The 26,098-nt window shown below is 43.2% G+C and overlaps 1 protein-coding gene across 1 annotated transcript; it reads left to right on the top strand.

Annotated features, from left to right (window-relative positions):
- The first annotated feature begins 18,610 nt into the window (after positions 1 to 18,610).
- Positions 18,611 to 23,119, top strand: wdr83os (WD repeat domain 83 opposite strand). The gene is made up of 4 exons (XM_077020855.1): positions 18,611 to 18,770; positions 18,946 to 19,051; positions 19,467 to 19,564; positions 22,665 to 23,119. Exons 1-4 carry the CDS (start codon positions 18,721 to 18,723, stop codon positions 22,729 to 22,731), a joined length of 321 nt encoding a protein of 106 aa, XP_076876970.1. The 5' UTR covers positions 18,611 to 18,720; the 3' UTR covers positions 22,732 to 23,119.
- The last annotated feature ends 2,979 nt before the right edge of the window (positions 23,120 to 26,098 follow it).

Genomic DNA, 26,098 nt, shown 5'->3' with positions numbered 1-26,098 from the left:
TAGCGGCACGCCCACAGGGAAGGGTCCGGAGCTGTTCCGTAACAGAACCCCCCGCCAGGGGCTCGCTACTCCCGGAGCGTCCCGCGCCGTGGGAATGCCCCGAACAAACACCGACGGGCAGGTCCGGAGCCCCCGGGATCACGAGCCTCCGAGAGCCGTCACCCCCGGCGGCGGGAACCGCCGCGGACAGCACTAGTACACCCTCCCTGGGAAGACAGGGGAAAATACATTAAACTAAGGCACGCTGACAAACACACACACAGGTACATGAAACACAAAAGGCACAAGAGGGAAAAGGAGATTAGGGAGACACAGGGGAACAGACAGACATATAGGGACAGGCAGCCACGGCATCGCTCCGGCTGCCTGCCAAAGCGCAAACGGTGGCGCTATCCCTCCAGGGAAAGCAGGCTGGGCGGGCGCGGCAGGCGGAACCGGCGGCGGAGTCCCACCGGTCCTCGGCTTCGCACCTCCGGTGCGCGCTGCTCCTCCTGGTGCGCCCCTGGTCCTTGCGCCTGAGACCTTCGCCTGAGGAGCCTTGGCCTCCCTCCTGGGCGCCACCGGAGCCGAGACGTGGAACCCCCACCTTGGACCGCCAACCGTGCTGGATCCTTCCCGCGCAGCCGGGATCACCGGCGTTTTGTCCCCCGATGAGTCCATGGGCTCTCCTTCCTCCTCCGAGACACACCGATCTAGGGACATGGGCTCCTCCTCTCCCTCCGAGAGGCTCCGGTCCAGGGACATGGGTTCGTCCGTGGCAGGGCAGCTTGACCAGCACCTGCTGCTCCTCTCTGACGACGCCTGAGAGGCTTTCCTGCCTAGTGGACACCCTTTCTCTCCCCGCACGGTGTCCGCAGAACCCACCGAGATCTTGTCCTCTCCCTCACTCCCGCTGTCGAACCTGGAAGGGGTCGAACAAACGGACGGAGGTGGGCTGGTGCTCCCTCTCTCCCCATAGCACACGGTTGACTCGGAGTGCAGGGACGGAGGGGGGCTAAGGTCCTTCCCTTCTCCGTAATACACCGTTGATTCGGAGCATACGGATGGGGGAGGACTGACGTCTTCCTCCGCCTTATCGGGGAGCTCATCGACGTCGGAGCAGACCGATGGAGTGGCGCTGGTCTCCTTCTCCTCGTCCGACGTCCAGGAAGCCACGGACCGGGGGGAAGGGCAGCTGCCCTCACCCTCACTCTCCTCTCCGGAGTCCTCACTCCCGAACTCCTCTTCGGGGGGAGAGAGGGCAAAGGCATCTACCCCCACCACAAACGGCTCACTGGTCTCCTCCTCTTCGGGGAAGACCAGGAGCGGAGCGCTCTTCTCCTCCACATTACAGCTGCCCACAGCACCGGGTGGTGGTTCCGCGGACACGGGGGCGTGTCTCTCCCTCCACACGCGTACCGCGGATGTGCGGAAGTATTCCGCCATCTGTGCATCCTCCGTCTCCTGAGCTGCTCAGAGCATGTACGTACAGAGTGGGTCCTGCTTCATGATCTGCTCGGAGACGGGGGCTTCGTGGCGCCGGACCGGGGAAGAGCCGTGGTGACGCCGGCTCTTCTTCTTCCCCTTGGGTGTACGCTTAGCGTATCCGGGCATCTGATCGGCTCGTCTTTCTGTGACGCTGTGGTGCTGGAGGAAGCAGGAGGCACGACACGCGTCTTGCAGTGAACATTAAACGTTTAATCAAACACACAAACACGTAAAGTCCTGCACAAACGGAGCAAGCACACTGACGCGATGCTTGCATGGGCATGAACTTTAGACAAAGACGAGCACTAGACACCGCGCTAACGCACATTAAATAGGTGAATTACACAGACCCACGTGACCTCGAGACAAGGCACAGGTGTAACCACGAACACGCTCACAAACAACCCACACCCATGGAAGTACAAACATGGACATAACGACACGCAGACAACATAGCGGCACGCCCACAGGGAAGGGTCCGGAACTGTTCCGTAACACATAGAATGGTCCAAAAAAGAGAAAATATCCAGTGAGCGACAGTTCTGTGGGTGCAAATGCCTTGTTGATGCCAGAGGTCAGAGGAGAATGGCCAGACTGGTTCGAGCTGATAGAACGGCAACAGTAACTCAAATAACCAGTCGTTACAACCAAGATACGCAGAAGAGCATCTCTGAACACACAACACGTCGAACCTTGAGGCAGATGGGCTACAGCAGCAGAAGACCACACTGGGTGCCACTCCTGTCAGCTAAGAACAGGAAACTGAGGCTACAATTGACACAGGCTCACCAAAATTGGACAAAAGAAGATTGGAAAAACGTTGCCTGCTCTGATGAGTCTCGATTTCTGCTGTGACATTCAGATGGTAGGGTCAGAATTTGGCATCAACAACATGAAAGCATGGATCCATCCTGCCTTGTATCAGTGGTTCAGGCTGGTGGTGGTGGTGCAATGGTGTGGGGGATATTTTCCTGGCACACATTGGGCCTATTAGTACCAACTGAGCATTGTGTCAATGCCACAGCCTCAGACTGGTTTCTTGAACACGACAATGAATTCACTGTACTCGAATGGCCTCCACAGTCACCAGATCTCAATCCAATAGAGCACCTTTGGGATGTGGAGGAACAGGAGATTCACATCATGGATGTGCAGCCGACAAATCTGCAGCAACTGTGTGATGCTATCACGTCAATATGGACCAGACTCTCTGAGGAATGTTTCCAGTACCATGTTGAATCTATGCAGTTAAGGCAGTTCTGAAGGCAAACGGGGGTCCAACCAGTTACTAACAAGGTGTAGCTACCTAATAAAGTGGCCGGTGAGTGTACAATGTAAAGTACAAGGACAAGAAGTGTTATCTAGTGTTAGTGGTCATTTAAGTACTCAACAACCAAGTGAGTCTTCAGTCCACGTTTGAGGAGTCTTTAGTCCAAACTGCTAGCAGAAGATAATTTCACCATATCGGAGCCAGAACAGGAAATATTCTTAAGGTTTGTCTTCTGTGCATATTTTATTATACAATATTATTGTGATGTAATATTTGAGTTAGTTGTGTCTAGATTAAGTCTGTATGTGTATTTATGTAATTATTTATGTAATAATTTATACCTCTGATCCACATCTATGATTCAATGAGTTACTAGTTCACTCTGGCGCCAACCACCAGCGATCGATACGTTCGCCACCCCCCCCCCCCCCCCCAACAACTTACGTTCGCCACCCCCCCCCCCCCTTTCCCGCGCGCGCTCAACAATTTACACTCGCCACCTCCTCCAGGTTAAAATCTCACTCTAAGCGAACGTCAAAAGTTGGCATCCCTGTAGGAATAATGATGAATTTGGGTATTTAGTGCTTGAGATAGATGAGTAGTGACTTCATTCCAAAACTGGTTAACTGGAGTGCAGTGCCACATAGCATGGATATAATTATCAACAGTGTTCTGATTGCAGTGTGTACAGTTTGGTGAGTTTGTGAATCCCATTTTATACATTGTGTATGTGGCATATTGTACTCGGTGGATAACTTTATACTGGATTAGTTGTAAATTAGTATTTGTGACACTGCTATATTATTACATATCTGGATTCAGAAGTTAGCATTAAGAGTTATTGATAAATCTTTCTTACTTCATTGCTTGCACGGTAAGCTAATGTTAAGATTTAATTGAGATATAATTTTATATATTTTGGATAATGTTTTATTTGCTGTAGTAACATAATACAGGAAGATGATAAAATCCTGCACCTAACATCCGGAGTCATGCAACAGGCTTGGCTAGAATGTATTAACCAACCAACGACTATGATCTACTAATACCTACTACTATGCCCATGACCCATTGTCTCAACTACCCAATACTACTAAGAAGACAAGATAGATTCACACACCCTATGCACACACTAGTTGCTTGAACAGAACACAGCAGCAGCTACAATCTGATACTGGCTCGACAAGGATCCAGAAGCACAGCGCACTATGTTCACGGTCCATTGCCTCAACTGCCAAGTACTCAAACCACCAAACAAACCTGGACTGACCTTCAAAACAAGGTGACATTGACACAATACCTTCACAAAGTGACATTGACACAATACCATCAGTAAGGCACCTCCCTTCATTGGTGTTTCGATGAATTGAGCCCCAAACATCTCCAGAAGGCTCATCAGTGGAGTCTGGCGTCCCAGACCCACCCCCCTCCAAGCTCACAATGTAGCCCATCACAAAATTGACCAACAACCCTGCTACCCGACAGCTATCGGAAAAGCCAAGTGACAACCCTACCCATATCTCAACATCACACACACCAAATAATTTCTCTCTTCAAGTACTATCCTTAGCCCACCTAACCTACCGCTGACAACTCCTTTACCACTGCTCTCATCACACAGCCTCTAAATCCAAACTCAGCCAGTAGTCTTGTGGCAGACTTCGCCAGGAAACCCATAGCCCCTACCTCTACAGGTCTAATATATGCTTGCCAGCCCCGCTCTCTTACCTCAGCCACCAAATCTGCATACTTCAACCTTTTCCTTTCATATGCTGCATCAACTTCGTCTTCAAATGTAACAGTTAGCTCTATGAAATACACTATCCGCTTACTTTCAGAATACAACACAACATCTGGCCTCAAGTTTGTGACTACAATACACTGTAAACCTGCAATTTACAGCCTACATCAACCAACAGTTTCCAATCTTTTGCATCAGCCCACTTACCAACAACTTTTGAAAACTGTGCTGGCTCCTTGCTATGCTGCCCCTCCAGGGGTGGAAAGTAACTAATTACATTTACTCACATTACTGTAATTGAGTACTTTTTAGGAGTAATTTGTAATTTTCTGAGTAGTTTTTGAAATGTGTAATTTTTACTTTTACTTAAGTACATTTTGACCCAAGTAGTTTTACTTCACTACATTTGAACGGCCTCAAATTACTGAGTAAAAAAATATTGATGGTGAAAAATTTAATGCGGGCAGAAATTTAAACTTGGAGTCCCAGGACTGAAAGCCAATTGTGTGGCCTTGCCTTGCGCGCACCCTTTCCATTGTCTCATAATCAGGTCGTAATCTGGTGCACTTTTTTTTCCAAAAGGATGAGATTGTTCTATCTTTAAATCTTCTATCTATCAGGTTCTGTGGGATCCTGTGGACATATTATTGTGAAAAGTGGAATCCTGTGGGCACTGTATTTTGAATAGTTGGATCCTGTGAGTGTTTTAAATAGTGGAATCCTGTACGCATTTTGTTTTATTTTGAGATGTGGGATCCTGTGGTCATTTTATATTTTATTTTGAGTTGTGGCCACCTGTGGGCATTTTATTGTGAATAGTAGGATTCGGTGGGCACTATATTATGAATAGTTGGATCCTGTGAGCACTTACTTTTAAATTGTGGCATTTTTAAATTTTTGATGTGGGATCCTGTGGGCATTTTATTGTGAGTAGTGGAATCCTGTTGCATTTTAGTTTGATTTGTGGCACACATCATTTTGTGTGCATTTTGTTTTTTGAATAATTTGTAATTTAAATTTCTTTATTCTTATCATAGTGTTGTCCGTTGGACAATAGGACTGAAAATTATTTGCACTTTATGGTACAGGTTGTGACTGTCCTTGTGCTGTGAGGAAGTATGTTCCTGAGCCCAACTGATCTTTTTGCAAGTGTGGATGTGCACTTAAATACACTTTGAAATCGATTAAAACAACTTGTGCTGAATTTGGTTCATGATTCATCCTTGCATTAAATAACTGAAAGTAACTAAGTAACTTTTACTCAAATTACATTTTAAATGAAGTAATTTAGTACTTTTACTCGAGTAAATTTTGAGATGGGTAATTTTACTTTTACTCTGAGTAGATTTTAGGCAAAGTAATGATACTTTTACTCAATTACAATTTTTCAGTACTCTTTCCACCTCTGTGCCCCTCACGCACAAACCTAATTACTCTATTGGAACTAGCAACTGGCATGCCATTAACTTCCAAACGCTTCTTATCAAGTGCACCTGCCAATGATTTAAGTACCTGATTATGCCTCCATGTATATGTAATGTTAAGAAGTTCTGAGATTGGTGTAGGGAGATCTAATGTAGTTGGATTGATTTTTAAACTCATGAGTGGGTTTTTTTTAACTTCATTTCTGGGTTATTTGTGGTAGTGACATTAATGTGGTATTGTTATACAGATGTTTGAGGTGTGTGATTCCCTTATTAGTCCATGATAGATAGTTTAATGTTTTTTATTAATTGTAAAGTCCGGGTTATTCCAGATGGGTGAGTGGATGGTTGGTGTTAGTGCTGAGTTTGTTAGTTTGTGAAAATTCCACCAGGCTGTCAGAGTTGTGGCCACAGTTGTATTATAGAAACATGGGTGATGTTTGTTTGGCTGATAAATGGTAAATTGGATATTTGTATATCTTTACATAATGCTTGTTCTAAATCAGTCCATGATCTATCTGTACTATTAGGTTTTATCCATTTTAATATATATTGTAATTGATTTGCCAGGTAATAATTGTGGAAATTTGGTGCCTCTAGACCGCCGTATGATTTTGAATTCTGTAACGTTGTGGGTTTGATTCTAGATGGTTTATTCTTCCAATAATAATCAGTTATTGTGGTATTTAAAGTCTGAAACCAAGTGAGTGGGGGCTGAATGGGAATCATTGAAAATAAATAATTGATTTTTGGTAATATTGTCATTTTAATCGTAGCAATTCTGCCAGCAAGTGAAAGAGGAAGTGTAGACCAGTGGTGAAGATAGTCACTTATTGTTTTAGTTAATGGATTGTAATTGAGCTTGAACAACTCTGACAGCTAGGGAGATATCTTTAGTTACACCGAGATATGTGACGTAATTAGTACATACTGGGATAGGTAATGTTTGAATTGTTTTTGTTATTGAGATATGTGGTTTTTGTAGAAATAGTAAGATATCGTCTGCATGTAGACTGATTTTATGTTCCATGTTAGGTGTTTGGATTCCTTTAATGTCTGTGTTTTGTCGTATTGCTGCTGCTAGTGGTTCTATGAAGATAGAGAATAGATAAGGAGAGAGTGAGCATCCTTGTCTGGTCCCCCGGTGTAATGTGAAAGGTTGTGATATTACCCCGTTGGTGTTGACTGTAGCCTTAGGTGCAGTGTATAAGATCTGTATCCAGTTAATGAATGATTCTCCAAATCCGAGTTTATACAGTGTGGTAAATAAGAATTTCCAGTTTACTCTGTCAAAGGCTTTTTCTGCATCTAGGGTTACAATTGCTGTTGGTATGTTTTGGTGTGAGGTGTAGTCTATTATGTTCACTAATCTGCGCATATTTGTGGATGAGTGTCGACCTTTGAGAAAACCCATTTGATCAGGATGTATTAAATTATGAATTACTGTTTCTACTCTGTTGGCTAGCGCCTTGCTGATTATTTTTGTGTCTGTATTCATTAATGATAATGGTCTGTAGCTAGATTATTGGGTAGGGTCTTTGTTTGGTTTAAGGTGAAGGGAGATGATTGCAGTATTCATATTTTTTTGGAAGTTTTGCATTTTGTTTGATTTCTGTTATTGTTCTGTAAAACAGTTGTGATAAGGATGGCCAAAAGTGTTTATAAAACTCAGCAGGGAATCCATCAGGTCCTGCGGCTTTACTGTTAGGCATATGTTTTAAAGTTTTGTAAAGTTCTTCTAGGGATAATGGTCTTTCAAGTGTTTGTTTTTGGTTTTCAGTTAATTTAGGTAGTTTGATATGGTCCAGGAAGTTATTGATTTAGTCTAAGTTGATTTCATTGTCTGATGAGTATACCTTTTTGAAAAAATCTTTAAAGGTGTTATTTATCTCATCAGGTGTCTGCATGTCTGCTGAGTTTTTTTATGGTTGGAATCAGAGCCGGCCCTGACCAATGTGGTGCCCTAGGCGAGATTTTGGTTGGTGCCCCCTGCATCATCAATCATTGTGTTGATTGTGTCACTATTAAAGAAACAAATAAAAACCAAATGACTTAAATATTACCATATAACAACCAATAAATATAAAGGTGTTGCACAAAAATATTTTTAAACTATTTTACATAACGTAGTGCAGAGAACAACTTTTAAATATTAATAATAAATAACTAAATAAAAAACAACAACTACCACCAGCGCAAATCAGGGCAATTTGCCTACTGCAACATTATTATTTCAAAAGTGCATCCGCAATGAACAGAGGAGCATATGTGCGTTTTAATATATATTTATTTTAAAAACTTGCTGAGCTAAGCTAATCATAGCACCTACTAGGATTGGGCAGTATGATGACAGTGGCGGTTTTCACTAAGATCATACAGAGGGGAAAAAGCCACAATGACGAATGAGTGTTAGTTGTGAGTCAAGCGAGCTGGTTTCAAAGAAAAACACAACAGCTACAGATTGGCAACATTTTGGATTTGTTTCAAATAAAAATGAGAGACAATTGGAGCACGCCCCCACGATTCTAATTCGATAACATGATTGGTTGATAAAACTGCCAATCTATAATAAAAAAGCTCCCAATGTAAAATAAATAATAATATAATAAAATATAATATAATAATAATATAATAAAAGCTCCCAATGTAAAAGGGCCTTTCTCTCTTTTACCACAACTGTGTGAAATATTCTGATTGTGTAACGTAGCTCGCGCTACGGAGCGAGGAGACGGACACAATCGCTGAGAGGAGCGAACTAGGGACAGGTGATGACAATGACACAGGGGCGTGGTAACAAACGAGGAATCATCAAAATAAACGAGCAGGGCGGGACAAACAGGCAGGGAACACAGACATGAGGGAACCCAGAGTGACAGCTACGAGAGGGGGCGTTGCCCAACGTGACAGATTGGTTGATTTTTTATTTCACCGCTGAGGTTTTTTTCAGCACAAGTACGAAAAGTGGATTTGAAAGCGGATTTATAGGAAAAATACAAATTATTGGTGAAGCGTTATTAACATATATTACATATAATAGATAAAGCATCCTTTTTAAAGACGAATTAACCTTCAGAGAAGGCGTTGAACAACAACTGTTTTTTTACGCACCTGGCTGGATGCACTTAAGGCCAATGAAAATGCAGAGAAGTGAAGCAGTGAAATTGATGGACTCTGAGCTTTAGAGCTTTAATATAATTTATTTTGTAAATTTAGTAACCTTCTGTGTGACACATTTTGATGTTATTTATATATAAATATTTAATTCTTGTTATTGTTACTTTTTTTTCCAGATTAAAACTATATTTCCCAATCAAATTCATGTTATAACCTTTTTCTGTTCAGCAATAAAATTGTATAATATTTACATTAAATAATCTTTCTGAAATTTAATGTCTGACTACATTAAATCATGAAACACTAATATAGTATTATTAATTAGTATCATAGGTTTTGTCACGGTGAGGCGGCCCCCTACCGGCCGCCTCCGTCCACAGCGGCTGTTGTTGTTGTTGTTTGGTGACGTCATGTGCGTCCCTCAGGTGGGCAGAGCCCGTGATCCGTCTCACCTGAGGGTCGTTTGTTTGTCTATATATGTCTTGTCTTTGTACCAGTTGACCGCTGGTCATTATATCCTTAATTTGGATCCATTGCACGGGTTTTAGATTTGCACACTTTCTATTAAACCATCCTTTTTCCCTGAGACTTGGCGTGATCGCTTCCTTTTTGTTGCTCACCCCTGCCCGTCACAGAATGACCAGCCACCCTTCGGAGGCCGCCGAGTCTCTTTTTCTTTCTCCTTCGTTCGTGGTCATGTCTTGTGGTAAGTGTCTGCGTGGTGTCTTGTGAAGAGTTCCACCGTGCTTTTGTGTTGTGTTTGTGGCACGGCGAGGACCAGGGCTGTCTGCCCTGGGAAAACTCTTCGTGTGTGGGAGCGACTGCGACTCTGAGCGGCGCGCGTCACTGTGTGTTTATGTCGAGCGCGCATGTGTAGGTCCCGTCTGTCTGTTTGTGCACCGTTTTTGTTTGTTTGTCTAGTAATAGCGTGTGCGTTTTGTCCTAGCGTGTTGTCAACTGTTGCATGTAATTCCACGCATGCTCCTCCCCTTAAATGTGTGTTTGGGGGGGGACCGGCTGTGGTCCCTTGCCATGGGGTGTGGCACGGAGGGCGTCTCTCCCGAGGGAGGCCCTGAATAGGGTAGGGCGCGTTTGTGTTTTATGTTGGTGTGTGTTTGGGTGTGTGTGTGTGTGTGTGTGTTTTCTGTGCAGGTGCTTCCCCCTGGCGTTGTCGTGGTGTTCCTGGACCTTGTGGGGGTCTCCACCTGGCAGGAGCCCCCTTGTGTTGTGGGGTGACCGGAGCCCGGTCATGAAGAGCCCCTCCCTAGATGGCTGGGGCCCCCGGATGTTTGGGGACCATGGGGCTCCGGTCTGAGAAGCTCCTGCTGGAGATGGAGATCCTCCCTCCTGCCCGGGGTGACCAGGAGGCCCTTGGGGCTGCTCCCTAGCCCGCGTCGGGGGTGCTCTGGGCCTCGGTCTCTGGCGCTCCTGGGTTGGGTGGAGGAGTCCACCGTGCGATGAGGGGCCCCCGGAGGGGTTGGCTCCCCAGGAGGCTGGGGTGACCCCTAGCCAAGGGCTGGGGTCAGCTCTGGGAAGAGGTAGGTCCAGGAGGAGAAGTAGCCACGCCTTGGGGAGGTAACCTGCACCCACACACACACTAAGGACGACAAAGGAGTCGTAGCTCCTCGTCCGCACACCCTTGGGGCTCTCTGGCTAAACGCCGGTTAGGGCGTGAGGGCCCTGTGACCAACCGGGGCGTGGTTTTGTGGTGTTAACGGCCCGGTCGGTCCAGGGTCCCGCCCGGGGAGGTGAGCTGTTTAATGTTGTGTGTTTTGTGTTTCAGCTCCCGGACGGCAGGAGGTGTGTTCCTGCCTGTCCCTGCCTTCCTGCCCCTTCATGTTTTGTGTGCAGCCGCTGTGTGCCACACACCCAGTGGAGGGGAGTGCGGCTTGGTGGGGGGGTCTGTCACGGTGAGGCGGCCCCCTACCGGCCGCCTACGTCCACAGCGGTTGTTGTTGTTGTTGTTTGGTGACGTCATGTGCGTCCCTCAGCTGGGCGGAGCCCGTGATCCGTCTCACCTGAGGGTCGTTTGTTTGTCTATATATGTCTTGTCTTTGTACCAGTTGACCGCTGGTCATTATATCCTTAATTTGGATCTATTGCACGGGTTTTAGGTTTGCACACTTTCTATTAAACCATCCTTTTTCCCTGAGACTTGGCGTGATCGCTTCCTTTTTGTTGCTCACCCCTGCCCGTCACAGGTTTAGTATTAAATAGTATTTGGTCTTGACTGAACCGTCTCAAGACATAAAATTGTTGTACCTTAAGACAAGGTGAAGTCTTAAGACATGCCTTGTCTTCAAGACACACAAATTTATTACTTCCATGTCTTAAGACATTAGCCTTCATGTCTCAAGATAGAGAGAGTGTCTTCACTTATAAGTCTTAAGATGTCTTGAGATGTCTTGCTACAACAAACTGTCTCAAGACATCTTGTATAAGACTGTCAAGACATCTTAAGACACATTGATGGCTGGGTATGAAGTCCCCGACAGTTCGCCAATGTTAATTCACCACATATTACCATTATATTACCTGTTTTTCTGCCACCTTTCTTCCTCCACTTTTCTCATTTTTCTACCCTGGGCACCAGAGGACTTCTGCCTTTTTGAGGTCTTTACGGGGAGATGTCACTCACTCTGTGGTGTACAGAGAAACAGTAACGAGGTGCGCGGGAGAGGGCGGGTTGGCGCGCGGCCCGTGATAGGTGGTGTGTTGTTATTATAAGAATTATTAATTTGACTAATTTTATTAAACAATGAAATTATGATTGTGTGGACTTTGCTTGTTTTCACATTTCGTTCATTTCACATTACTGTTCATTTGTTTAAAAAAAACGCATGCACGCGAGCGCCCCCCTGGACAGACGGCGCCCCTAGCATTTGCCTATGTCGCCTAATGGAAGGGCCGGTGTTGTGCCGAATTCCGACTCCCCGGCAGAATCCTACCCCCCTCGCGTGCACGCGCATGTAGACGTTTCAGATGATAATCGCGATTTCCGTTGTTTCTATGCACAAATAAGGACTAATTTTTAATGATCTACCACAGGAAACGATGCAGCATTATCTATATCCAAATAAAGACACTGATTCACGGGTGTTAAATGTTTTAAATAAAATGTAATGTACGAGGTTGGTTGTTACCGTAGCACTCAGGAGGAGCGAATGTCTTTCAAACTCAGAATTACGAGAACAGTAACACACTTGATATACCGAAGTTCACCTCCGACTACGTGACCTCGCCGTATGACTTTGTTCAACGTCGTTACTGACAACTGTGCATCTTATATATCTTAATGACAACCTGACTTATTTCATTTTAATAAGATAAAATATAAAAAAGACAAATATTACCTAAATATATCTTATTATGTAGCTAGGACAAACCTAGAGTGCTAAGTGAACTGATTAATAATCACATTTCTCGAACCCACCCCGATTAACAGGGGGAGTATAAATTTGGCAATAACAACAGTACACCTGCCGAAATCTTACCCCCCTCATGATCTGAGGTTTGCAGTGTCTGACATGTCTTTTGTTTTGGTGACTTACCTAGATGTGTATGTTATACCATGTAAAGCACATGTCTCTGTGTTCAACAGGGGCTGCGTTAGTAAGGGGGGTATAATTTTGGCAGTACTAACACAGCGCCTGCCAAAATAATACCCCCCTCATGATCTGAGGTTTGCAGTGTATGACTGACATGTCTTTTGTTTTGGTGACTTATCTAGATGTGTATGTTATACCATGTAAAGCACATGTCTCTGTGTTCAACAGGGGTCGGATTAGTAAGGGGAGTATAATTTTGGCAATACCAAGAGTACACCTGCCGAAATCATACTCCCCATACTTTTTTCTTGGCACACCTCCACCCACCTCTCCTCCATTTTTGGAGGACAACTTTGTTTTTTGTAAACATCAAATGAAAACAATAATATATAATACAGTACAACTGTTTCCACACAGGAGAGAGAAAAGAGGGGGAGAGAAAGTAAAAAGGGAAAAGACAGAAGGGCAGAAAGAACACAGCTCAAATGACCACTGCAATGGTTCACCAACTGCTGCTCCTGTAAGAAGAGCAGAAAGTGAACCTGAGACATACAACACTTGGAGAAACTACACACATGACTGTGATGTATGTGTGAGTGTGTGTGTTTATGTAAGTGTATGTGTGAGTGTATCTGAGACATGCAGCACTTGGGGAAACTACACACATGACTGTGATGTATGTGTGAGTGTGTGTGTTTATGTAAGTGTATGTGTGAGTGTATCTGAGACATGCAGCACTTGGAGAAACTACACACATGACTGTGATGTATGTGTGAGTGTGTGTGTTTATGTAAGTGTATGTGTGAGTGTATCTGAGACATACAGCACTTGGAGAAACTACACACATGACTGTGATGTATGTGTGAGTGTGTGTGTTTATGTAAGTGTATGTGTGAGTGTATCTGAGACATACAGCACTTGGAGAAACTACACACATGACTGTGATGTATGTGTGTGAGTGTGTGTGTTTATGTAAGTGTATGTGTGAGTGTGTATGTGTGAGTGTGTGTGTTTATGTAAGTGTATGTGTGAGTGTATCTGAGACATACAGCACTTGGAGAAACTACACACATGACTGTGATGTATGTGTGAGTGTGTGTGTTTATGTAAGTGTATGTGTGAGTGTATCTGAGACATACAGCACTTGGGGAAACTACACACATGACTGTGATGTATGTGTGAGTGTGTGTGTTTATGTAAGTGTATGTGTGAGTGTATCTGAGACATACAGCACTTGGAGAAACTACACACATGACTGTGATGTGTGTGTGAGTGTGTGTGTTTATGTAAGTGTATGTGTGAGTGTATCTGAGACATACAGCACTTGGAGAAACTACACACATGACTGTGATGTATGTGTGAGTGTGTGTGTTTATGTAAGTGTATGTGTGAGTGTATCTGAGACATACAGCACTTGGAGAAACTACACACATGACTGTGATGTATGTGTGAGTGTGTGTGTTTATGTAAGTGTATGTGTGAGTGTATCTGAGACATACAGCACTTGGAGAAACTACACACATGACTGTGATGTATGTGTGAGTGTGTGTGTTTATGTAAGTGTATGTGTGAGTGTATCTGAGACATACAGCACTTGGAGAAACTACACACATGACTGTGATGTATGTGTATGTGTGTGTGTTTATGTAAGTGTATGTGTGAGTGTATCTGAGACATACAGCACTTGGAGAAACTACACACATGACTGTGATGTATGTGTATGTGTGTGTGTTTATGTAAGTGTATGTGTGAGTGTATCTGAGACATACAGCACTTGGAGAAACTACACACATGACTGTGATGTATGTGTGAGTGTGTGTGTTTATGTAAGTGTATGTGTGAGTGTATCTGAGACATACAGCACTTGGAGAAACTACACACATGACTGTGATGTATGTGTATGTGTGTGTGTTTATGTAAGTGTATGTGTGAGTGTATCTGAGACATACAGCACTTGGAGAAACTACACACATGACTGTGATGTATGTGTGAGTGTGTGTGTTTATGTAAGTGTATGTGTGAGTGTATCTGAGACATACAGCACTTGGAGAAACTACACACATGACTGTGATGTATGTGTGAGTGTGTGTGTTTATGTAAGTGTATGTGTGAGTGTATCTGAGACATACAGCACTTGGAGAAACTACACACATGACTGTGATGTATGTGTGAGTGTGTGTGTTTATGTAAGTGTATGTGTGAGTGTATCTGAGACATACAGCACTTGGAGAAACTACACACATGACTGTGATGTATGTGTGAGTGTGTGTGTTTATGTAAGTGTATGTGTGAGTGTATCTGAGACATACAGCACTTGGGGAAACTACACACATGACTGTGATGTATGTGTGAGTGTGTGTGTTTATGTAAGTGTATGTGTGAGTGTATCTGAGACATACAGCACTTGGAGAAACTACACACATGACTGTGATGTATGTGTGAGTGTGTGTGTTTATGTAAGTGTATGTGTGAGTGTATCTGAGACATACAGCACTTGGGGAAACTACACACATGACTGTGATGTATGTGTGAGTGTGTGTGTTTATGTAAGTGTATGTGTGAGTGTATCTGAGACATACAGCACTTGGAGAAACTACACACATGACTGTGATGTATGTGTGAGTGTGTGTGTTTATGTAAGTGTATGTGTGAGTGTATCTGAGACATACAGCACTTGGAGAAACTACACACATGACTGTGATGTATGTGTGAGTGTGTGTGTTTATGTAAGTGTATGTGTGAGTGTATCTGAGACATACAGCACTTGGAGAAACTACACACATGACTGTGATGTATGTGTGAGTGTGTGTGTTTATGTAAGTGTATGTGTGAGTGTATCTGAGACATACAGCACTTGGAGAAACTATACACATGACTGTGATGTATGTGTGAGTGTGTGTGTTTATGTAAGTGTATGTGTGAGTGTATCTGAGACATACAGCACTTGGAGAAACTACACACATGACTGTGATGTATGTGTGAGTGTGTGTGTTTATGTAAGTGTATGTGTGAGTGTATCTGAGACATACAGCACTTGGAGAAACTACACACATGACTGTGATGTATGTGTGAGTGTGTGTGTTTATGTAAGTGTATGTGTGAGTGTATCTGAGACATACAGCACTTGGAGAAACTACACACATGACTGTGATGTATGTGTGAGTGTGTGTGTTTATGTAAGTGTATGTGTGAGTGTATCTGAGACATATAGCACTTGGAGAAACTACACACATGACTGTGATGTATGTGTATGTGTGTGTGTTTATGTAAGTGTATGTGTGAGTGTGTATGTGTGAGTGTGTGTGTTTATGTAAGTGTATGTGTGAGTGTATCTGAGACATACAGCACTTGGAGAAACTACACACATGACTGTGATGTGTGTGTGTGAGTGTGTTTATGTAAGTGTATGTGTGAGTGTGTATGTGTGAGTGTGTGTGTTTATGTAAGTGTATGTGTGAGTGTACCTGAGACATACAGCACTTGGAGAAACTATACACATGACTGTGATGTGTGTGTGAGTGTGTGTGTTTATGTAAGTGTATGTGTGAGTGTGTATGTGTGAGTGTGTGTGTTTATGTAAATGTATGTGTGAGTGTACCTGAGACATACAGCACTTGGAGAAACTATACACATGACTGTGATGTATGTGTGAGTGTGTGTGTTTATGTAAGTGTATGTGTGAGTGTACCTGAGACATACAGCACTTGGAGAAACTATACACATGACTGTGATGTGTGTGTGAGTGTGTGTGTTTATGTAAGTGTATGTGTGAGTGTATCTGAGACATACAGCACTTGGAGAAACTACACACATGACTGTGATGTATGTGTGAGTGTGTGTGTTTATGTAAGTGTATGTGTGAGTGTATCTGAGACATACAGCACTTGGAGAAACTACACACATGACTGTGATGTGTGTGTGTGAGTGTGTTTATGTAAGTGTATGTGTGAGTGTGTATGTGTGAGTGTGTGTGTTTATGTAAGTGTATGTGTGAGTGTACCTGAGACATACAGCACTTGGAGAAACTATACACATGACTGTGATGTGTGTGTGAGTGTGTGTGTTTATGTAAGTGTATGTGTGAGTGTGTATGTGTGAGTGTGTGTGTTTATGTAAGTGTATGTGTGAGTGTACCTGAGACATACAGCACTTGGAGAAACTACACACATGACTGTGATGTGTGTGTGTGAGTGTGTTTATGTAAGTGTATGTGTGAGTGTGTATGTGTGAGTGTGTGTGTTTATGTAAGTGTATGTGTGAGTGTACCTGAGACATACAGCACTTGGAGAAACTATACACATGACTGTGATGTGTGTGTGAGTGTGTGTGTTTATGTAAGTGTATGTGTGAGTGTGTATGTGTGAGTGTGTGTGTTTATGTAAGTGTATGTGTGAGTGTACCTGAGACATACAGCACTTGGAGAAACTATACACATGACTGTGATGTATGTGTGAGTGTGTGTGTTTATGTAAGTGTATGTGTGAGTGTACCTGAGACATACAGCACTTGGAGAAACTATACACATGACTGTGATGTGTGTGTGAGTGTGTGTGTTTATGTAAGTGTATGTGTGAGTGTATCTGAGACATACAGCACTTGGAGAAACTACACACATGACTGTGATGTATGTGTGAGTGTGTGTGTTTATGTAAGTGTATGTGTGAGTGTATCTGAGACATACAGCACTTGGAGAAACTACACACATGACTGTGATGTGTGTGTGTGAGTGTGTTTATGTAAGTGTATGTGTGAGTGTGTATGTGTGAGTGTGTGTGTTTATGTAAGTGTATGTGTGAGTGTACCTGAGACATACAGCACTTGGAGAAACTATACACATGACTGTGATGTGTGTGTGAGTGTGTGTGTTTATGTAAGTGTATGTGTGAGTGTACCTGAGACATACAGCACTTGGAGAAACTATACACATGACTGTGATGTGTGTGTGAGTGTGTGTGTTTATGTAAGTGTATGTGTGAGTGTATCTGAGACATACAGCACTTGGAGAATCTACACACATGACTGTGATGTGTGTGTGAGTGTGTGTGTTTATGTAAGTGTATGTGTGAGTGTGTATGTGTGAGTGTGTGTGTTTATGTAAGTGTATGTGTGAGTGTATCTGAGACATACAGCACTTGGAGAAACTACACACATGACTGTGATGTGTGTGTGAGTGTGTGTGTTTATGTAAGTGTATGTGTGAGTGTATCTGAGACATACAGCACTTGGAGAATCTACACACATGACTGTGATGTATGTGTGAGTGTGTGTGTTTATGTAAGTGTATGTGTGAGTGTATCTGAGACATACAGCACTTGGAGAATCTACACACATGACTGTGATGTATGTGTGAGTGTGTGTGTGTTTATGTAAGTGTATGTGTGAGTGTATCTGAGACATACAGCACTTGGAGAATCTACACACATGACTGTGATGTATGTGTGAGTGTGTGTGTGTTTATGTAAGTGTATGTGTGAGTGTATCTGAGACATACAGCACTTGGAGAAACTACACACATGACTGTGATGTGTGTGTGAGTGTGTGTGTTTATGTAAGTACAACATAGGATAAATGCACAGAATGCATTTAATAGCGAGGGTAGAAAGCTGTGACAACATTCCCCCAGAGGCCAGAGGCAGAGAAAGACCAGAATTTGCACATACTTTTCTTAAAAAAAATTGAATACTCAAATAAATCTGGAAAACATTTAGCAAATCGCATTAAGCATAATAAAGAAAAAACATTTATTCCAACCAGGACACTTCTCTTTTTTTGACAAAGACAATCGTTTGACAATGTGTATTATGTCTGTATACATATGTGTATGCACTTCAGTGTCACTGGCTTTGATATTCACAGTTGAACATAATTTATTTAGGCTATGTGTTGTAAGCAACCTTTAACTTACTCATGTGTGGTTAATAGACTAAAACAGTATCTTTTGTAAGTCGCTCTGGATAAGAGCGTCTGCTAAATGCCATAAATGTAAATGTAAATGTATCTTTGTTCCTCTAGGTGGCAATAATGAGCCCAGGCGGCTTCCTTACGCTTGACTATGAGAGAAGAACGTTTGTTCCTCAGTATCAAGTCATAAGCGCTTCTGAACGTTGAACTAGCTCAGTGAAAACAACAAGTTCAGCTCGATAATTGTTGGATATCATGAGCTCGAATAGTATGGCGGACCCGCGGAGACAGAACAAAGTTTTTCGGTGAGTAAAATGTGGGTTTTGTTTTTTTTTAGGGTGAAAAACACAGTTAGCTATCCCAACTGTTCATTAACTAGCCAAGCATTGCTAGCTGAGGATTACGGAGTGACGTCACGGAGACGCGTACAGACTCGTTATTAAATCATTGCAGTAATAAAACGGGTCTTTTCTTGTACAGCTACAAGCCTCCAAGCACAGACACCAACCCCACCCTGGAGGACCCCACCCCAGACTACATGAACCTCCTCGGCATGATCTTCAGCATGTGTGGGCTGATGCTGAAGGTGAAGGCATCTCCACCTGAGTCTCACGGGTCTATGTACGATGATAAATATGTACGATGCAGCTCCATCTGGAGTGGAAATAACCATTACACACAAAAGATGTTGTACCCTTTACAAGAGAATAAGCAAATCTTATCTTGGTTATTCTAAGATCGGCAATACTGGACTATACCATCAGATCTCCACAATATAAAAAACATAGGCTATGTGTTGACCTCAAAATACCACCATGCAATATTTATTAATGCCATAATAAAATGACAATATTAACAATAATTAAAGCTAGTTAAGTTTTGATAAAAACCTGTTGTGTGCAGGACTCCTTCAAGTGGTATGCTTGTGCTGAAATGGAATTAATCGCAATTCAGAATCCGTTGCTGACCTTATGTGTGTGTGTGTGTGTTGTCGTGTGCAGCTGAAGTGGTGTGCATGGATCGCCGTCTACTGCTCCTTCATCAGTTTTGCAAATTCCAGGAGCTCAGAAGACACCAAGCAGATGATGAGCAGCTTCATGTGAGTTCTCTGTGTGTGAGAGTGTGTGTGAGAGTGTGTGTGAGAGTGTGTGTGAGAGTGTGTGTGAGAGTGTGTGTGTGTGTGTGTGTGCGCGCGTGCGAAAGCGCACATGTATTCGTGAAGCAAGAACTGAAAAGTGATAGTGTTGAGTGTAAACATACATGTATTAGTTGTAAACAACATATCCCGCTCAGGGATTGTTAAAACCACCTGTCTAATATTGTCTTGGTTCCCATTGTGCAATCAAAACAGCTCTGACCAGTGAAGGGGTTCTGTGGTATGTAGCACATTACCTGCAGGTCATTTAAGTCCTGAAAATTGTGAAGTGGGGCCTCCATAGTTTGCGCCTGTTTGTGCAACACAGCGCACGGACACTCGATTGGATCGAGATCAAGGTTATAATCGTTAACGGAAACGAACAAAAAAACGAAAACTGATACTGAAAACATTTTCGTTAACTGAAATAAATAAATACCGGTAATTAAAAGAAAAACGATAACTAACTGTAACTATAATTACATGTTTAGAAAACTAACTAAAACGTTCTTAAATTATAGATAGGATACCCTTCGTTTTCATGTTCGTCAGTTTATTTGTAAGTCTTGTGGACGGATATGAAATAGATTTTTTTCACTAGAAGTTTTATATTAGCTGGCAGAAGCGTACGACCCTCATGGTCCGTCACGTCTCTTGTTTAGAGCTCCTGCTCGCTATGCTAGCCTGCACAATTATGACAACAAAAGTTGGGAGAAAACGGCGAGTCCTGTATGGGATTTTTAAAATATGACTACATGTCTTGTAGTGGAAACAGGTGATAAAATATATAGAGTAGTTCTCAAGAGGAAAAACCCCACGAATCTCAAAGCTCACACAAGAGGGCTAACTGCCAGTACCTTGACAAGCTAGCCTCCGAGTAGCTCCGCCGAAAGAGAAGCACCATCCCGGCTGGGTAGCACCGGGAAGGAGAACCACAATGGCCCGTTTTCACCAGTGATCAAATAGCTGCTGGTTAGTTAATATGCAGGAAAACCACAAGCGGGAGGATGCACTAGTTAATGTGTTGAGACTGGATGTCACCATGACTGTGTGACTCAATTGCCTTCAAAAAGTCTGGCTTTTCACACAAACCAAAATAGGGTTACGCTCCTATGTTTGTGTCTGTCCTTAGTCTGGCAATTTTCAGCAGCAATATTACACATTTTCCACTTAGGGCTTCTATCTTGTAGTCTGTTGGTTGTTCAACAGTAATTGAATGTATTTTTAAAAATGGTATCTTTTGATGAGTTTTTATTACACAATATTTACTTTGAATAAAAAACTAGCAAACATGCTCAAAACTAATTAAAAATAACTGAATTGGGGAAAAAAGTCACAATGAAATAAAAACTAAACTATAATGAAAAATCCAAAACTATTATAACCTTGATCGAGATCTGTGAAATCTGCACTTTGAGCTCTTTGTCATGTTCTTCAAACTGTTCCAGAATGCAAAAAACATGATTGGTCAGACAAGGCCACTTTCTTCTATTGATCCTGGATTGTCTTTCCTTGGACCTCTTGTAGTTGCTAACGGTTTACGAAGGGTGCGTCTGTGGAATCTGTCGCACCAGTCTGCGACAGTCTGGAGTAGAGGTCTGCGCGGGACTGCTTTTTTAATCCCGCTCCCGCCCGCTCCCGCTTGTTTTAGACCCGCTCCCGCCAAAAAATCGCTTGTTTTAATCCCGCTCCCGCCCGCACCTGCTTGTTTTAATCTCGCACCCGCTCACACCGGCCAAAAAATCGCTTGTTTGAATCCCGCACCCGCCCACCACATACACATTTCTGTCGCCCCCGCCCGCAATCCTAATATGAATTGAATTAATTAAATTTAGTACTTGAAATTTTCTTATGTATTTATTAAAACAGCAATATAGCGATTGCGCTGTCCCATTTCTTATCACAGTCCAAACACATCCCGTTAGGTGACGTACACCAACACTTTCTGACATGTATCACAACAATCCGATTTCCATCTCCATTAATTACAATGGAATATGACTTCCATACATCAGACTTTCCTGTAGTTGGCTTAATTGTGGTGTATTCACCTGTTTTAATAGAATTTTCCACAGCTGAAACTGGTTGACCGTCTACAGCAGGGGTCGGCAACCTATGGCACGCGTGCCACCATTGGCACACCGAGGCATAGTCACTGGCACGCGACACGCTGGACCAGCATCAGCAAAAATATATATTTTAATATAAATTATTATATTAATGGATTATACTTTCGCGAGTGACCGTAGCGCGCGACTCCGCACGCACACCTCGCGCGAACGGCGGAGGCGTTTAAACTTGGCGATCGATCGCGATATAATACTTTTTGTGTCGATTTACACCTCCCCCCCTCCTCGGTCAACAATTTAAACTCGCCGCCATAGTGGCACACTCATTGACTGGACATGTTAAAGTTGGCACTCCATGTCTCAAAGGTTGCCGACCCCTGGTCTACAGTCTCTGCCATTTCTGTATCAAAATGACAAAATGACGCACACTTCATGTTCACGTGATCAGTTGCTTAGCCAATATTTTGAATTAGTTTATTGCTTACGTACTGAATGATTAGTTGTTTTCGTCCTGTTCCTTATGCATGGAAATCATTGCATTGTTATTATTATAATTTTCTAGACTATTAATTTGCGGGATTTTTCTACATGTATATGTGGTCCCGCTCCCGCATCGCCTGGACTAATTCAACTCCCGCTCCCGCCAATAACAATTAAATTCTGTCCCGCGCCGCAAGATATTCTGTCGGGTCCCGCGGGACCCGCGGGAGTGCAGACCTCTAGTCTGGAGTCTGGTGAAGTGTTTTTGAACTCTTCAGGGCCTTCTTTGCCAAGTTTGAGTGCAGTGTGGTGTGTTATAAGTGATGAAACACTAGTGGTTTATATTATAACACAAAATCGGAGTTTGAAACCAGTTCCTTGTCTTCTGAAAAGGAGCTTGCTGTTAGTCTTGGAGAACATGACATTTTCTGTCCTGCTTTACCCGTTGTGATTGTTATGCAGTGTGTTGGTCGTTGTTATGGAGCTGTGGCTGCCTTTGTGTTGTCTTTCACCAGGCTTTCAATATCAGCCGTGGTGATGTCATACCTCCAGAACCCACAGCCCATGTCTCCGCCATGGTAACCACGGTTCCGAACCCGGGACGAGCCAGAGTGGCAGCAGACGAGACAGGACGAGTTGCAAACACACACACACACACACACGAGGGTGTGTGTACAGTTGGGTCGTGGAGGGGAACATTAATCCTCCCACTGTTCATCTGTTCTGGTGGACACAACTGTGAGCAGCCTGAAGCGATGCACGAGCTCCCCCTCCCATTCTGCCCCGCCTCTTTCCACTCGACTCCGCCCCTCCCCCTGCCCTGCCCCTCCCTCTCCCAGTCTACTTCAGTCCCCTGTCTCTTGTCGGAGTGGACGGGTACTCCGAGTGTTGCTGCATCCAGTCTGTAATCCTGAATTCACTGTAGATTTTAATATAAGAAATAAATGGCTGTTTTTAAAACTTGAACTGAGTAATTGTCCTTGTGAATTGTCCATTATTTAACAAAGGTACAAAAGCTTCACTTCGGTTAGGTTCCACTTATCTAACGAAAAAGTTGAAAATGCCTGCAGTTATAGTTTGCATCACGTCCAACCACTGAAATAACCTCAGTAAGAATTATAGAATTAATATTTTTTAGGCCAACCAAAGATATTTAGATATAATTAGCTCACACAAACATTTCCTCCTGGCAGGGTGTGAGTGCTCAGCTGATCTGGTAGCCACTTTACTGGGCTTCACTTGAGACAACAGCTCTGGCTGCAGCTCAGTGGAGCTTAAGCTCCTTCAGATTCTCCTCTTGACACCCAGGAGATCTGCCCTGATCCCACACGCTTCCTCAAGATCCACACCCAGCTGCCATACCCCAAGGGGACTTTTCAGGATAGTTTTTCTTTTTTATAAACTTTTATTTTTCTGTCTATAGATGTGAAGGATGCAGAATCATTTTTGACTGTTCTACATGAGTAGTGAATTTCTTAAACGTTTGATTCCATCATTTTGCATGCAGGGAGGTTCTATGAACTTGAATTCCATTGGTATTGTTGTGCATTTAAGGCAGATAATCACAAGGTGGCGAACTAGGATAAAAAATAAACATGCAAGCCTTCAAGGGCAAGTGGTGTCTGTGATGATGATGATGATGTTGGGATGAAGCCCATCTTGCTCTTGCTCTGCATGGATTATAATCTTGAACATTGAACCTGTCTGTTTTCTTCTGAAATGTTATTCTAGCATTTACCACTGGGTGTACGAGTGTATGACTGGCAATATGAGTGACTTATCCTCTTATTATGTAAAAGCATGCTTACAGTTTGGCTAGTTTGAATTTTAATATATTAAAAGTTCAGCATTCTGCATACAAGGAACTCCAGAGCAATTTAATACTATGGATACTGAAAATTATGATTGGTGCTAATAAAAAAACTTTGAGTTTATGAGCAATAAAATCCCAGGAGTTTAAAAACTGTCCCAATTAATGGAGGTTAGGAATACTACAGCTACAAGACTCAGAGTAACACCAAACTGGATTATTTGCATTATATGAAAGATTGCTGTCTACATCGTTTTCCCTAAGACTGTGTAGGTCATGGTGGATGAACTCTCAGCTTCCAGGGGTTCTTTGCGTTTAGCCTGTATGTGATCATCCTTTGTGTTCTGCAATGCTGCTGTTAGAAAGTTCTGCTAAAGTTCCCCCTGACCATCAATGCTCTGGAAACAAGGTGAACGTTCTACTCAGGCTGAGTGATGGTTTGGTAATTACCTTTTTCTGTTAAGACTGACCTGCCATCTTATGTACTGCTGAACTAATATTGGGGAAAAGGGTTCTTTCTGGCCAGTCAAGTAAAACTACTCAATGATACTGATGGATATCAGAAGGAGAACTCGCAACGGGTGCATTTCACAATTTTCTGCTGAGTTGTGAGATTCCATTTATGCGTTTTCTGTGGCAGGGTTACATAGAAGTCAAAGATGGACACATACTAGCACAATAAATGACTGACCACTGGGCCAACGAGCTAGCTCTCAAATTACAGCCAGAATACCAATTTTATTTAATATATAAATCACGGAATCCTGTTGTATGAAACAATTAATTCTGTGCGACCTTCCTGAGTGAGTATAGCCTACCCATCACATCATCATCTCCGGAGGGTGAGGGTCTCATAGGTGACAAACTTCTGACTTATTGAAATATACTTTACAGAGGCGGATCATTCTGGTCTGTGAGAAGAGGCCCAGCTGATTTTCACCTCGAGACCAATGGATCCAAAGTCCCAGTGTCCTACAGAGTCAGATTAGACTGTATTGAACACATACCCTAGCTGTACCGTGGGGTGCCAGTTTCTGCCCATCTAGACTGGGACGCTTGGTGATTCACTCTCTCAGGCGTGCTGACTCAGGTCGGTACCACCAACCTCTCCACACTTCCTCACACTTCCTCTCACTCCTCACACACTTCACTTCATTCTCGATGGAGTCAACACTCTCACTCAAATCTATATCATTACATTCAATACAGTAATAGGAGAGGGAAGTCAAAATGCTGACATGTCGTTAAGGTGACTTTGCTTACATTTAATTTCTCCAGTTTTCTCGCAAACTCCAGTTCGCCAGCTCGCCCTCAAGAGCTTTTTAGATGTATATATTTTATATATATTTAAACCTGCCTAATCCAAAGAGCTCGTTATTCGGTCCTAGAAGTTGAACAGTTAAACGGGTGGTGCCGGACCCGGTCCACTCAGGCTGCGACCGCTGTAAGTAGAGCTTTGCCTGGAGGGATGGATGGAGACGCAGCCTTGATACTGCGACTGGGGGGTTATTCAGACTATTAAGGAAGATTTTTTAAAATATTGCTGCAATTACGACAGTGCAGAAGCTTACAGAGGACTTCAGCAATATGAATTCGAGGCAGAGTTATCTGGTAACGTAACATAGAGGTGATGTTTGCTGATGTACAGGACGTCCACACCTCAGAGTTGATCATACAGGTGCATCACTGACCAGACACGACAGGTAGGCTCGGTACCTACGGTTCGTTACTCCAGCTAAGGTTCGACTGACAACGTCCAGGTGAGTTCAGAACCGCTGAATTTAAGTCACAATAGTTCAGGATTGTTTAATGCAGGTATCCGCCGGGTTAGGATAGCGGGGCTTAAACCTGTTTCTCGAGATTTATCGTTGAGGCGACTTCAGTTTGTCTGACCCTAATAATCACAGGAACGTCTGACTGAAATAGGGGAAAGTGAATTTGAGAGACTGTCAGAACAAAATGGTTATATTAGCCCTCACGAACCACGGATCCATTCCCGTCAGTCAGTCCTTCAGTAAGCCGAGTTCATAAAAAACACACGACAGTGGAACAGAAACTACGTTGACGCTACTGTGAGACCACATTTGGGTAAGAACAGCCTTTTACATTATGTACCTTTAATCAATATGTTGTGAAATT

Source organism: Brachyhypopomus gauderio, chromosome 1 (genome assembly GCF_052324685.1).
Source record: "Brachyhypopomus gauderio isolate BG-103 chromosome 1, BGAUD_0.2, whole genome shotgun sequence".
In the NCBI taxonomy this organism is placed as follows: domain Eukaryota; kingdom Metazoa; phylum Chordata; class Actinopteri; order Gymnotiformes; family Hypopomidae; genus Brachyhypopomus; species Brachyhypopomus gauderio.
Note: the sequence above shows the minus strand (reverse complement) of the source record. Positions and strands in the feature narration are given on the sequence as shown.

What these genes read in the sequence shown, in the direction of transcription:
- wdr83os (XM_077020855.1), top strand. Translation starts at nt 18,721, where the DNA reads ATGAGCTCGAATAGTATGGCGGACCCGCGGAGACAGAACAAAGTTTTT. An exon ending in AGACAGAACAAAGTTTTTCG is followed by an intron (nt 18,771 to 18,945) that starts GTGAGTAAAATG and finishes TTTCTTGTACAG; the next exon opens with CTACAAGCCTCCAAGCACAG. An exon ending in CAGATGATGAGCAGCTTCAT is followed by an intron (nt 19,565 to 22,664) that starts GTGAGTTCTCTG and finishes GTCTTTCACCAG; the next exon opens with GCTTTCAATATCAGCCGTGG.